Source organism: Salminus brasiliensis, chromosome 25, assembly GCF_030463535.1.
Source record: "Salminus brasiliensis chromosome 25, fSalBra1.hap2, whole genome shotgun sequence".
NCBI classification, from domain to species: domain Eukaryota; kingdom Metazoa; phylum Chordata; class Actinopteri; order Characiformes; family Bryconidae; genus Salminus; species Salminus brasiliensis.
The window spans coordinates 7,043,598-7,059,119 of record NC_132902.1 but is presented as its reverse complement, the minus strand read 5'-3'; the positions used below and the strand labels follow the sequence as shown (position 1 = coordinate 7,059,119).

At 41.7% G+C, this 15,522-nt stretch overlaps 1 protein-coding gene across 17 annotated transcripts in view; it reads left to right on the top strand.

Moving 5' to 3' along the window:
* The window catches only part of ptpn5 (protein tyrosine phosphatase non-receptor type 5), a 134,428-nt gene that overhangs the window by 108,000 nt on the left and 10,906 nt on the right, over window positions 1–15,522 (top strand). For 2 of the 17 annotated variants that reach the window (XM_072671271.1, XM_072671273.1), the window contains 2 exons: window positions 5,604–5,764; window positions 6,073–6,186. The exons of 1 other annotated variant lie outside the window; for it this stretch is intronic. In XM_072671271.1, coding sequence (XP_072527372.1) covers window positions 5,604–5,764; window positions 6,073–6,186 — 275 coding nt within the window. Of the gene's footprint in view, window positions 1–5,603; window positions 5,765–6,072; window positions 6,187–7,416; window positions 9,559–15,522 lie in introns of those variants that run through there. 14 more of the 17 variants (XR_011978529.1, XR_011978532.1, XR_011978531.1 and 11 more) reach the window with 14 other exon arrangements.

Below are 15,522 nucleotides of genomic sequence, written 5' to 3'. Positions count from 1 at the left end.
CCCGATCTGCCCCCCTTAGAATTTTATCTTTGGGGTCATCTGAAGGCAATTATCTATGCTGTGAAGATACGAGATGTGCAGCACCTGAAACTACAGATACTGGAAGCCTGTGATGGCATTTCTTCTGCGGTGTTGCTATCAGTGTGTGAAGAGTGGGAGAAGAGGGTTGCATTGACAATCCAACACAATGGGCAGTACTTTGAACACATTTTATAAGTGGTCAGAAACTTGTAAATAACTCCTGAAAGAATAAATTATATAAAACCAAGCACACCATTGTTTTTCTTGTGAAATTCTCAATAAGTTTGATGTCACATGACCCTCTTCCCATTGAAAAAAACTAAAGTTGGATCCGAAATGGCCGACTTCAAAATGGCCGCCATGGTCACCACCCATCTTGAAAAGTTTTCCCCCTCCCATATACTAATGTGCCACAAACAGGAAGTCAATATCACCAACCATTCCCATTTTATCCATATAAATGGCCCACCCTGTATATACATACACACGAGGACAAAATGGTTGGTACCCCTTGGTTAATGAAAGAAAAACCCACAATGGTCACAGAAATAACTTAATAAATCTGACAAAAGTAATAATGAATAAAAATGCTATAAAAATTAACCAATGAAAGCCAGACATTGCTTTTGAACCATACTTCAACAAAATTATTAAAAAAAATAACTCATTAAACAGGCCTGAACAGAAATGATGATACCATTAACTTAATGTTTTGTTGCACAAGCTTTTGAGGCAATTGTCACGCCCGCGTTGCCGCACCCGCCTCGGGGTCGGTCACGTGCCGTGCAGGACTGCATGAGACAGAACGTCTTTCTGATTCTTTCTGATTCACGGACTCTTTATGTTCAAGGACTCTTATGTTGACACTTTGGTTTGATTCTGCCTTCACAGTTTTGTTCTGTCTTGTGTTTGTGTTCACACTTTGTTAATGTGTTTTACCTGTGGCTGATGTATTTAAGGAGGGCTAGCGCCAGCAGCCAGGGCCGAAGATTAATGTCCTAATGTTCAGTTTATCTCAGTGTAACTCAAGACGATGTCCAGTGTTTTATCTGATGCACTGTGGTTCAGAGTGGGTCCGTTGGGGTTTGCCGATAGCCTCATAGCTTAGAGGCTATTCTCCTTAGTTTTGGAGAACCAGGTTGGCTACCGCTAAGCTCAGACTCTCAGCTCTCTGCAGTCTACTCTTCTGCAAGTTCAGGAAGGGCTCGTTTAAGGTACTTAGCCTAGCTCCCGTAACTTCAGGCACGAAGCTACGTCACGGTCTCTGGTTCAGGACTCTAAGTATCCCTGGTGCTCAGTGGAGTTAGCCCTCTTTCAGGTTCGGTTCTGTTGTTCGGTAGGTTCGGTAGCAGTTCCCTCAGCTCTGAAGTCACGTAAGTTCAGAAGCGCCTAACTAGCGCGGTTTTGTGTTTTCACCCCGTTTCACCCAGGCATTGCCTGATGGTTTTGGTTAGCGCTATCTTTGGCTCAGACCTCTCCCTGGCTTGCTAGCCTAGCCCTCGTCTCGCGTCAGCCTTAGGTGTGCTCTTTTGTTTTGCCCAGTTCTGTTGTCACGGTTATTGTTTAGTTTAACGTTATCCCCTGGTAAATATTGCTGCTTTGTTTTGTGTTCTGCCCTGTTTTATTTTTGCAATAAACTCTCTCGCTTTGGTCCATCCCCTGCGAGTGTTTACCCTCTTTGTGTCTGTCCTAACGGATCATGACAGCAATCACGGCAATCAAACAATTCCTGTAACTGTCAATGAGACTTCTGCACCTCTCAGCAGGTATTTTGGCCCACTCTTCATGAGCAAACTGCTCATGAAGGTCAGGGCTCATAGAAGGCCACTTTAAAATAGTCCAAAGTTTTCCTCTTAGCCATTCTTTGGTGTTTTTAGCTGTGTGTTTTGGGTCATTAACCTGTTGCAAGACCCATGATCTGTGACTGAGACCAAGCTTTCTGACACTGGGCAGCATATTTCTTTCTAGAATCCCTTGATAGTCATCTCTTGATAGTATTCATTGTACCCTGCACAGATTCAAGACATCCTGTGCCAGATGCAGCAAAGCAGCCCCAGAACATAACAGAACCTCCTCCATGTTTTACAGTAGGGACAGTGTTCTTTTCTTGATAGGTTTCATTTTTCCATCTGTGAACATAGAGCTGATGTGTCTTGGCAAAAAGTTCCATTTTTGTCTCATCTGTCCATAGAACATTCTCCCAGAAGCTTTGGGGCTTGTCAACATGTAGTTTGGCAAATTCCAGTCTGGCTTTTTTATGATTTGTTTTCAACAATGGTGTCCTCCTTGATCATCTCCCATGAAGTCCACTTTGGCTCAAACAACATTGGATGGTGTGATCTGACACTGATGTTCCTTGAGCTTGAAGTTCACCTTTTTAGAAGTTTTTCTGGGCTCTTTTGTTACCATTCATATTATCCATGTCTTTGATTTGTCATCAATTTTCCTCCTGCGGCCACATCCAGGGAGGTTGGCTACATTCACATGGATCTTAAATTTCTGAATAATATGTGCAACTGTAGTCACAGGAACATCAAGCTGCTTGGAGATTGTCTTATATGCTTATCTATCATTTTCTTTCTAATTTCCTGAGACAACTCTTTCCTTCGCTTCCTCTGGTCCATGTTGAGTGTAGTACACACCATGTCACCAAACAGCACAGTGACTACCTGTAGCTCTATATATAGGCCCACTGACTGATTACAAGATTGTAGACACCTGTGATGCAAATTAGTGGACACACCTTGATTTAACATGTCCCTTTGGTCACATTATTTTCAGGGGTACCATCATTTTTGTCCAGGCCTGTTTAATGAGTTTACTTTTTAAAATAATTCTGTTAAATCATAGAATTTTTATTTATTATTTGTGTGACCATTGTGTGTTTTTCTTTCATTAACTGAGGGGTACCAACAAATTTGTCCACATGTGTATATTTTAACCATGGTTTGACGTAACAAGGTCATATTTTGAGAAAATGTAATAGATTTGTTTGTTAGATAGATTTGTTTGTTGTGTTAGAGTTCCTAACAGTGTAGCTCGATGCAGGACGGGGGTGCGCTTTGATCTTTGTCAAATATAATAACATAAAAGCGAACTTCAGTAAAGATTGTGGTTGTTGTCTTACATCATATGAACTCAAATGCGTGACTTCACAGATTAACCTACATTATGATAAATGGTGAGGCAGAGCAAAATTAATATCTCACAAATGCTGAACATGAAACTGACTTTATTGCAGTATATCAATGTACTTACAATGGTCACAGTTAACATGGCCGCCATGAGAAATCTCCCTATTATGGAATTTACTTCTCAGGTAAATACAATTCATATTGAGTTATGTAATTTCATACAGTCTAACTTCTGGCTCTTGGATTGTAGGCTTGTAGATTTTAATTGAACAGCTAGTTAGTTAATAATAATGGTTATTTAATAGTTATTAATTACTGCATATAAAATAAATGTAATCTAAAACTGCCACTCCTGCAGCTTTTAAAGGGGAATTGGACAACAGCTGGGTTTATAAAAAGTAGCAACTATGTTGTTAATTCCACAATAAATTGTACAGGAGTACACATGCTGCTGATTGATTTATGTTTTTGTGGCTTTCCAAAATCAAACTGAAACTCATGCTAGCTTTAGCAATTAGCTTGTACTCTTTTGTATTGCAGCAACTTTCTGCAGAGAGATTGTGTTTGTTTGAGAAACAGCATGCCATTTGTGCAGCAATATGGCAGCCTTTTTTATCATGGCTTGATTTGAAGGTGTCTTCTTTTTTATTTCTGTTTGGTTATATATTTAAGTGGCCGCTTTCTATTTTCTTGCTGTTCTTTTTTGTCATGTGTTTTTATTTGTGTGTATGGTTTTATTTATCATTTTATCTTTTTAAAATGGGGGCAAATTTCTATTTTTGCATATTTTCATGTTCAAACTATCCAGATCATTTCAAAATAAGAAATAAAGAGCTATTTAAAATGTATACTTTTTTCACAAATGTGAAAAAGTGATTGCCCACTTCTTGATGGTATACAATTTAACAGTTAAACAGTTAACCAAATTCAACTGACAATTGGGTTTAGACATGTTTACTGTAAGAACTGTTAAATTTGAAACATGTTTGGCAATGTAAAGCAGACTAGACTAATATCTGAAAAAGCAGCACATGATGCCACATTCAAAGATATTCAAATACAGATCCTGAACAAAGTCATTGACAACTACCAGCCTGTAAAGGATTACAATAAGGTATACCCACATATTTACAAAGGTAAGTCATTATTATCCAAAGTGACTTACATTTGAATCATACACAGGTTGGCAAATGTAGTGTTAAGAGTCTTTACAAGGACAATCCTAAGGATTGTTATTGATGTACCATAGTGTACTTGTCTGACTAGAGAACTGAACCCCAGCCATGGTGTAGCATAATGGATAACAACATAGCTTTCCCAGTGGCAGACTGGGGTTCTAATCAGTTAACCTAATCAATCACAATTTGGGCATACTTGCTGTCAAATGAAAAATATGATAAAATATGTCTTGCAGAAACAGACAGTCATACAAAAAAACATGTAAGTTTTGTTTTTACTGAGACTTTGAGTGTGCAGCTCATGCTTTGTGACTGGAAGGTCAATCTCAAGCTGATTCTGAGAAAAATATTTTTCTGGCAAAAATTTGGAAAAATTATCAACTTGTTGGTCTAAAAAAAAGATACATGTAATAAAAGCTTTGTTTTTATTGGGGAAGCACAAGTAGTTCTCCTTAGAGACTGATTTGATCACAATGAATCAGCCATCTTAAATGTAAAAATAAGTTGAAAATAAACTTAAAAAGTTATCAGGGGTTTAAATAGAAAGAACCACTTTAAAGGGGAAAATAACAAATATCTGCAATGCAAGCTGGCTTTTGTTAAAAGCATGTACATTTTTTTCACACACATGTATGTATAATATATATGATATATGTATATATAATATATATATATATATATATATATATATATATATATATATATATATATTATGGTATTGAATACGTTGAGTAATATATAATAATAATAATATAGAATAGCTATAATATATTATAATAGAATAATATAGAATAGCTAAATTTGTAAATATCTCAGATATAACTACATTTAACTTAAGGTTGTTTTATGCATTGTCTAACTAACAATAAAGACAATAAAGATACAGCATCACAGTATCGCTGACCCTCTTTTGCTTGTTACCAGCAAGCTCACTGGCTATTTTTGTTGAAGGACAGGGCTTTATCTATAACCAGCAAATTGATTGCCTCTTTTTGTTAAAGAGTGGTACTTTATCTGGTCTCCTCATTTATAACGTCTCTTGGTTGAATTACTTGAAAATGTCTCCTGTTACAGTCATCCTGTGTCCACATGAGACTCAAAGAACAAATAAATGCATCATATTTGATGAGCAAATACATGCATTAGATGAACAAGCCACAACATTTCAAGCTTATCTGTTGTGCAGAAACTACAAAATGTATTACCTCTTTTCTCACATATCATTCTTAACATACAAATGTGTTGTGTGTATGTATGTGTGTGTTTGTAGTTTGAGGGTGAGGAGCGCAGTCTAACACACTACTGGTACACATCATGGCCAGATCAGAAAACTCCAGACAAAGCCCCACCTCTTTTACAACTAGTTCAAGAAGTAGAAGAAGCGAAGCAAAATGCTGCACGTCATAGTGGTCCCATCATTGTCCACTGCAGGTACCATTATAAACTCATAATTTTCACATTAAGTTACACACATAAAGTTTTTATTGTGAGGTAGTGCAAGCAGAAGAGACAATGTGCATTAAATATGTCAGTTTATTAGACTACACCTACCTGTATGTGTAACCTATGTTTTAAAGACGTGTGTGTGTGAATACAGTAGTGTTGTATCTTAACAATACTTCACGTTTTCCAGCATTTAAACTAAAATGGTCTGCATTATTTTCACTCAAACAAAAAAAAATTAGGTTACTGTAATATTACCTAAAAAGAATTTATTTTATCTGTAAAATTCTATTTAGTGCAGGTATTGGCCGCACTGGCTGCTTCATTGCCACTACTATCCTATGTGAGCAGCTGAGACGTGAAGGAATTGTGGACATCTTGAGAACCACCAGCCAGCTACGTTTGGACAGGTAGAGAATAAATGTGTGTATGTGTGTTTTTATAGATACAGGTATCTGTTCCAGTAGCAATGATACCACTGACAGATAAAGTAAATAATAACACCTGTCAAGGGGAGGAATATGCTGTACATATTAGGCTGCAATTGAAGAAGTCAATTCTTGAAAATGATTTGTTGGTAGTGGGAAAAATGGGTCTAAGGATCTGAGCAACTTTGACCAAGGTCCAAATTGGGATGGCTACACAACTGGGTCAGATGATCTTCAAAATGACAGTTTGCAGAGTGTTTTTGGTATGCAGTGGTTAGTATCTAATTTGACCTTCAAATTCCTCTTTCCGATCGAGCTTCTGTGGGATGTGCTGGACAAACAAGATTATTACATGTTGGAAAAGCTGAATGGTGTTTGGATGTAATGTTAAAAATACTACAGCATCCTGATGGTTTCAAAGGTTTTGTTAGGTGATTGCTATGGTATAGGTCTTGATTGCTAAAGTAGGATAAGGCAGTTGCTAAGGTGCTGCTAGGCGGTTGATTTGGTGTTGGTAGGTGGTTGCTGAGGTGTTGTTAGGCAATTGATTTGGTGTTGGTAGGTGGTTGCTGAGGTGTTGCTAGGTAGTTGGTATGGTATTGCTTGGCGGTTGCTAAGATAACAGGTTTTGCTAAGTTGTTGGTAGGTGGTTGGTAAAATGTTACTAGACAGTTGATTATGTGTTGGTAGAGGGATGCTAAGGTGTTGGTAGGTTGGTGCTAAGGCATTGCTCGACAGTTGCTAAGGTGTTGCTATGTGTTTGCTATAGGCTGTTGCTAAGATGGTGGTAGGTGGTTGATAAGGTATTGCTGAGTGGTTGCTAAGGTGTTGCTCTGTTATAGGTGCTGGTTGCTAAGGTGTTCCTAGGTGGCTGTTAAGGTATTAGGTTGCTAAGCATTTGACTACTGGCTGAAATGTGGGGTGCCAAACTTTTGCCCAATTCATGCTTGGTCCAAAAGCTCATCCAGGCACAGACAGTACTGGACAGCGAAGAAGAGAAAGGGTGCCACATGCGTTCTCTCAACTGGTGTGTGGTAGATCTAAATGCTACAGATACCCCAAAATGGCACAGAGCTTGAATGCTGTGTTGCAATCTCTCTCTAGTCGTCGTAGTTTTCTAACACTTCACAACAGATCGTTCTGTCATGATCGACAATCACTCACCGCAAACCTTCGAGTTTTACAACACAGATCCTTTGTTTGTAAACACAGAAGGAGTGTCATTCTTCTGGGCCGCCTGGCCACGCACCTGCTGAAGAAGCCGAAAAAGAGGCAAGAGAGCTGGAGTCCTCGTCAGGCTGAGGCGATGCACTCACCACCCTCCTCTACCCAGCATACTACAGGCAAACGTATAGTCCTTGGACAACTAACTGAGCAAACTTCAGGTACAGATCTTATTCCACCGTAAAACGAGGGACTTCTGTTTCATGGATGTCAGCCAGAATTCCCAGGCCAGGCCATCCAGCATTTGATTTACAATGCTTGGTGTGATCGGAGGAATGTACACTTCATTGGGTTTTTTGCTCCCCAAACTTGGAATATCTTATCATCTCGTGCAGGCCAGTGTGGTTGCCGAGAGAGATCTCATTGGTTGTTCTTTATGCTGTGTATATAACGCCGCAGGCTGACACAGATCTGGCACCTCCGGAAACTGTATGAGGGGATAAACAAGCAGGAAACCACATGCCTGGAGGCTGCATACATTGTTATTGGGGACTTTAACAAAGCAAATCTGAGAAAAGTAGCACTCAAGTTCTTTCAGCACATCTTGTGCAGCACATGGAAACCACAGACTCTGGACCACTGCTACACACCCTTCTGGGAGGCATACAAAGCCTTCCCCGACCTTCTGCTTAGGGACTTCATCTTCTTCTCACTACCTGCCACCCTTGACTCATTACAATTTGCATATGGGCGGAACAGATCCACTGATGACGCTATTGCCCTCACTCTGCAAGCTGCCCTCTCCCCCCGGACAAGAAAAACACGTATGTAAAAATGCTGTTTGTGGACTACAGTTAACACTCTCTGTGTAGCTGCATTCTGAACTTCTTGACAGGCCACCAGCAAGTAGTAAGGATGGGCAGCATCACATTCTCCTTACTGATCCTCAACACCGGAGCCCCAGGGCTGTGTGGTCAGCCCACTCCTGTATTCCCTGAACACCCATGACTGCACAGCCAGACACAGCTCCAATGTCCTCATTACAATTGCTGATGACACAACAATTGTGGGCCTGATCTCCAATGCAGACAGACAGGAGCACCCCACAGAGAGGAGGTTAGCTTATATAATAACCCCTCTTTAAACATCAACAAGACCAAGGAGCTGATAGTGGACCTCAGTAAGCAGGAGAGAGTTCGCACCCTTATCTTTATCAATGGGACCAATGTGGAGCGGGTCAGAAGCTTCAAGTTTCTTGGTGTTCACATGGACAGTACAACAGCGTCTCTTCTACCTCAGACATGAATGTTTGGTATGAATCCCCATGTCCTCAGGACATTGTACACCTGCACTGTGGAGAGTATTCTGACAGGCTGTATCACCATCTGGTACAGGAACAGTCCAGCAAATCATTCTGGTTCAGCTTCCAAACCGTTTGTTTTTTTACATCAGCCACTGCCTGAGAAAGTCCAGGAGGATTATTGAGAACTCCACCCATGACAAGACAATTTGTATGCCGCTACTATATGCTGTCCTGGATCATTGTACTTAGAGTCTGATGTCATACTCAAAAAACAAGGCCAACATGCAATACTACCATTTGAAGCTTGATCTGTATCAGCCACTGGGTGCGCTGTTCACATTTCAAAACACTAAAATGAGTAAATGTATCATGCTTTTCTAATACACTGTAGTGAGCCTTACTAACTAATTGTTTTCCTTCTCCATTTTTTTTTTAGAAATGTGCATTGTTTGAAAAAGACACATTTTAAACTAGTCCTCTGATTTATATCCGATCATCTCAACACTGGTCTTAAAAGAACATGTGGAATATGTAAGTAAATAATTATCCAAAACAATTTAAATTTAACACATGACATTCACAACATGTCAATCAATCCATCTGGTTAGGAGCATTGAAAATTCTTTGGGTAATAACTGAGACCAAATATGAGATTCATATTGAACGTCTCACATACACACACAAACACATACAAACTGTTCAGTGCTCTTGGTCATACACACACATATGTTCAAATGAATGATTAGCTCAAGTTAAACCCCAGCAAGACAGAGCTGCTGTACATCCCGGGAACTGCTGGACTTAAAAACGATCTTGCCATCTCCTTTGAGAACTCACTGGTCACTCCATCTACAGTGACCAGTATTCTGCATTCCGCTCATTTTGCCGCAGCTAGTAGAAGGGGAGCCCTGAGGAATGCTGTCGCACTTCCGAGCAGGCACTCTCTGCTTCAGCCAAGTAGGGAAGCGATCCTGAATGGTAGAGCAGGCTTTGTTCAGGTGGAGCAAGTCTTCCTTAGGCAGGATGTCAAAAGTTCATGTAGACTTGCTCAAAGGTTCAATAAATTTGTCTTTTTGAGGTGTCTTTTTATCTGTCTGAGGACAAGCACCACTGTTTGTTTTGCTATGTGTGTGTGTCTGTGTGTGAGCATGTCCCACACGGACTCAAAGTTCTTACTCTAAATAAGCAACTAATTATATAACAAGCTTATTTTCCGTCCTCTTCAGCTAGAACAGTTACATAAATGCTAAACTCTTTTAACCCGTGAGTATGAGGCACATACATACATGGGTAACATGTAGAAGTTATAATGCAGAAACGATTCCAAATTATGCAAAGAAGGATAAAAATGCATTATTATCATGGTCACCATATAGTACAGTGACGTGACTACTTTAATTGAGTATAGTAACTTATAAGGAAAGTTCTGAGATGAGATTCATGTAACTTATTTAGTAACCCAAGACGTTTTTATGGTCTTATTAGCCAAAGGTATTGGATGAGCATTTGGGAATCACACTGTTTGTTTCTGTTTGTCTTATGTTATTATAGTATATTGTTGTCTTATTCAAAAAAATATTGTTATTATTATTATTATTATTATTATTTTGAATTTTGAAGCGCGTCTCGTCCCACGGTTTTCAATATATCGATACCATTCCGGCTCCAGATTGTTCAGTCTGATTATGGGATGTAGACATGTAGTTTCCATTTAGCAACATATTTTTCTGCCCATAGGAATGCACTGAAATGTGTTCAATCCTCTACTTTTCTAGAACACTATTGCAGAACGATTAGTGCAGTTTTATGCTTTATATTTAGCCAAACCTTTTGTGCACACAGTTCAGTTAACCAAATATATTAGATATGTTTGATCATAGGTTTGGCAATGTGGGGTAGCCAAACATTTGTGGACACTGCTATTAACCAAACGCATTGGATGAGCTTTTGAGCAAAAGTGTTCAATCCACATTTTAGCTAAACATATTGGATGAGCTATTGGACCAACCGTTTTTTGGGTAAAACCTTTTGCACCCCAAATTCTATCACACACCTAAACCAGTGCAACAACTTAGCAACCACTTAGCAGCTACTTAGCAACACCAAAGCAATCACCTGAGATACCAAGGCCATGGCAACCACCTAGAAACCACTTGGCAACAATCTACATACCATATCATTTCAATTATTATTATTATTATTATTATTAGTGTGATTGCAGTAGACTGTAACATGTAATGCCCAACCTGTCCACCAGAAGTCATGATGTCATACTTCCTAGAATACTAACTGTTGCCATCTGATTGCAATACCCTCATTAGTGTCCCTACTTATACTCCTTCTCATTCAGTCAGTCCCTGTGAAGCATATAGAAAGCACAGACACAGACATCCATCCCACCTGAATACATGACCTGGACAGATTTCGGGAGGGAGACAAGTGGAAAACATTTGTGACCACATCATCAGACCACTACAAATATACGGTCATGAGATTTGTTAACACCCCTCTATCTTTCAGTCTTTCATAAACAAAATATTTTTGCTTAACAGAAGGGTTGTCTGCTATATTAATAATATTCTTGTGTACTCTCATTGACTTAGGGAACCTCCTATGACCACACGGGATACCATAGCAACTGTTTAACACCACCATAGCAATCACCTGAGATACCATAGCAACCACCTAGTAACCACTCAGCTACACCATAGCAACTATCTAGGATAACAAAGCAACAACTTAGCTCCCACATGGGACACACCCCTCCCGAACCATAATGCGCTGCGTCCGGCCCCCACGCCTATGGGAACCCAGCCCCCGCCTGACCACGTGGATGGGGGTCCCCTCGCCTCCGCAGGCTCCGGTGGCGAGTCCGCCGGAGTGGCCACGTCCCGGGGCACAGGCTCCACAGGCCAATCTAGAAAACATGAAAACAAGACAAGACTGGGGTGAAAAACGTGAGCAAGAACATGACTATAAAACAAGAGATCAGACGAGAACCAAAACCACTTAACTGCGGCTACCCGGGGGCCGATGGTCATCAGTACCCCAGGCAGGCGCCATCCAAGGGGCCGCAGACTCAGGAACTGACGCAGTGGGCGTCATAATCGCAGGCATAGACGCGGAGGGCACCGTAGGAGCTGGCGCAGAGTGCGCCGTCCACTTGGCAGGGGTCGAAACAGAGGGTGTCGTCCACTTCGCAGGGGCCGGCGCTGGGGCTGCCATGGCCGTTGCAGGGGCCGACGCTGGAGGCGCCATCGCCATCAGGGCAGCAAGCACCACCATGGCCGGAACTCGGGCAGCTGGCACTGCTTGCCTGATAGGAGGCGAAGATGCCACTACCGAATCATGAACAGAGGCGGGCAGGGGCGCCGACGTGGCTTGACAGGCGGGCAAGGGCGCTGACGTGGCTTGACTAGGCGCGCTGGGCGCCGACGTGGCTTCGGAGGGCGTGCGGGGCGCCGCCATGGCTTCGGAGGGCGCGCGGGGCGTCGTCTTGACTTCGGAGGGTGCGCGGGGTGCTGTCTTGACTTCGGAATGTCAGAATACGTATCCGGAACGTCCATCGGATACTGACTAAGGATGTGACAAGGGAAAAAAACGGCTCCGTGAGCCCTTGGATGTCACCCACTAGTTGGGTGACTTGCTGCTGTTGGTCCGTCTGTTGCTGCATCAGACGATCAGCGATCTCAGACACACTCTGCGGAGTGTGGTGCTGCTGCCCCAAGACTCGTCCTTGGGCGCGAGCAGCCAGATTCAGTGCCACCCATCCACGCTGTTCGGGGGTTTATGGCCGAGAATTCTGTCATGCTGGCTAGGCTAGACAATGACGGGTGAACACTCGCAGGGACAGTGCGATGCAAGATTTATTAAAACAAAACAGGGGAAAACACAAGAATGCAGCAAGAACAAGGGATAATGGATAAACAAGACAAACGTGACAAACTAACATGGGCTAAACCTGAAAGCCACCTGAGGCTGGTTGGTAGCCAGGGAGCCAGGCGAGATAGGGAAGAACCAAACAAACGTAACACCGCGCTCGTCAGGCGCAACTAAACTTATGTGACTTAGAACAACGGAATTGGCCGCCGAATCCTCAGGGCAACCAAACTGCAAACCATGAAGCGATATACTCCTGAACATGAACCGGCTCTCAAAGAGCGAACTCTAGAGACACACCATAGACAGACCTAGAATCTCTGGAACAGCGAAGCCAACCATACAGCTTCACGTAGCAAGGATCATTCTCGGCCACGAGAATGTCAGCGTTAGCTCCCTAAGTACCCCAGCCTTAGGTGAATCCAATCACTGAAACAAAACACACGTGAATACTTAAACCAATGAACGTGAACCTAAGAGTCCTTGAACTTGAAGCCTGTGGACCGCGACGCGGTTTCAATGCAGTTACTGCAGTTTTCAAATAATTTAGAATGATTGATAATGCAATCAGATGACAGAGAGCCTCATTAGTTGCATCAGGTGTGCTTGAGATAAAACACATTTAATATCAGGACTAACTTGGGGTTTGTTCACTCAGATGTTTGTTTGCATGTTATGCCGACCTTACACCAAATGACTTTTCAAACAGTTTCTCTGTAGCAGACAAATCCATGCAAAACCTGACATGGACATTGTAAATAACCAATGGGTGAGATTTTCCAGCCTCAAACAGGAAGCAGGAAAGATTGTGTCCACACACAAGGGCAGCTGTGGCCAAATGCTGCTTCTGTTTCCTGTTCGTGTTCAACAGTTTCTCTCTTTGCTAATTTCCACCAGGAGCATAATAATCTCAATGAAATAATCTCAAAAGAAATCTAGTTGCAGTCTTGCAAATAGTAAATCTAAAAGATTCTCAGTCTTTGCAATTTATAATGACAGATTGTCTTTAGATGCAAGTGGCAGACTATTAGTAAACTATTAGTAAACATTGATTTCAAATAAACACCATATAATGAAGCCCTTGGACTAAGGAATCACAGGAAAATGTCTATAACATGTCTAGAAAAAAAGCAAAAATAATTATTCTGATAAATTTACATTTTGTTGAATGAAGTTCAAATCACCACCTTTATCTTCATTCTATTTGTTGCTCACTTGGCAGAACAGACATTAGATGAATTATGCTGTCTAAAAGCTGACTTATTTTGTGCAGATTGTCAGATTGATTGGTGTAGGTTAAACACTATGGTGTACTTGGTGTGAACTTATTCCATGAGTTTTGAACCATTTGACAGTCTTTATAGTCTCTCATAGAAAGATCATACAAATATTGTACCTGTTTTGCTAGAGCTCCTTCAAATATATATATTTTGAATTAAGCATGGTGCATGCCTAGTTTACACAAAATTCTTGATTCATCAAGCAATCTCTCAATCAAAAAATCCCCAGCGGGCTCACAAATGTTGTATAAAATGATAAATGGATTTTGGTAATCTAAAGTGACTAAGCAACAAGTCATCACTCTCAACTAATAACAAAATAATTTAGCAAACAGTTGCTCTGTAAAGGTTATTGAAAATTTCTCTGAATAAAAGGCTGTTTGCAAAGTGCGGACCACGCTTGCTAGCTGAGGAAAGGAAGGAGAACTTGAGAAATTTGGACTTGAGTTCTGGAGGGCTTTGAGCTGATGGGACCCGAAGCCAGACCCCCCTTGCCCGATAGAGGTTGAGTATAATTGGACCATCAGGAGGAGCAGGGACAGTGGTGGGGTAGCATTGCTTTCCTGTCCACTCATGCACCCAAGGAGGAGTGGGGACAACAGAGTAGAGCTCCCAGAGGGCAGTTGTACGTCTCCCCCTGAAGAAAGGGGGCTTGGAACAGGACAGAGTCCAAAGTGATTCCAAGAAGGTTGGAAGGACACAGAAGGCACGAAGATGAGACTATCACACAGAGGCAATAACATCCCCCTCAACGAATGTGCGGCAAGCAGAGTCTGGAGACTGAGCAGCAAGAAAAGAGAGCCATGTCCACAGGAGAACATGTTGCGATCGAGACAAGAGGACCAGCAGGCGGGGTGGCCAGAGGAGCAGTGGAGAGGATGTAAGGAGGACTGTCGGAACCAGCAGGAGACACGGCATTCCCTGAGATGCAAATGAAGGAAGGGACGGGTGGCGAAGCGGATGCATCGGGAAGAGCCAGATAAGGCTGCGCTATCATGAGTGGCCGAGACAGAAACAACCGTCCTGAGCCATGGAGCAGAACGAGGAGGGGAAGGAGAGAGAGATCATCCGAGGAGGTAATGGGAGGTCCATGGTAGCAAGGGCAAAGGTGACAAAACACTGAGAAGGCAGCAACAGCTTGGTCTGTGTAAATTTTCGCCATGAGAACGAGAAGGACGGAGCGGTTTTATAGTGCGTAGTAATAGAGAGGAGGTTTGGGTGTGGTCCTTCTTCCAAACTTTCAGTTATTACATAGCTCCATTATTAGGAAAGCGACTGTTTGCTTGTTGATTTAAAAAAAAAAAATTCCTGAGGAGGTTGGTGGTCAAAAACCTTAGAGTGACTGCAAAAAAAAGCCTGCAGCATGAGGTTTCAGTTTGCACATTAAGGCCCATAGTAAGTGCTGAAGATCTCCATGCCTGTACACCTCTACTTTCAGAAGAAGTCCTAAAAGATTCTAAAGTGGTCATCACAATCGCCTGACTTGAACCCCATGGAAAATCTTTGGTGGGATTTAATGAATGTGGTTGTGGCTCAAAAATGCAAGAACATTAGTAAACTGGAGGCCATTGTTTATGGCAGCAGGTCATAACAGCAAAAGGGTGCTCTACTAAGTACTAAAGATGCTGGTCATAAAAATTCTGCAGCTTCAGAATAATTCTTTATATTATGTTATATTAGTTGTGTTTAGCT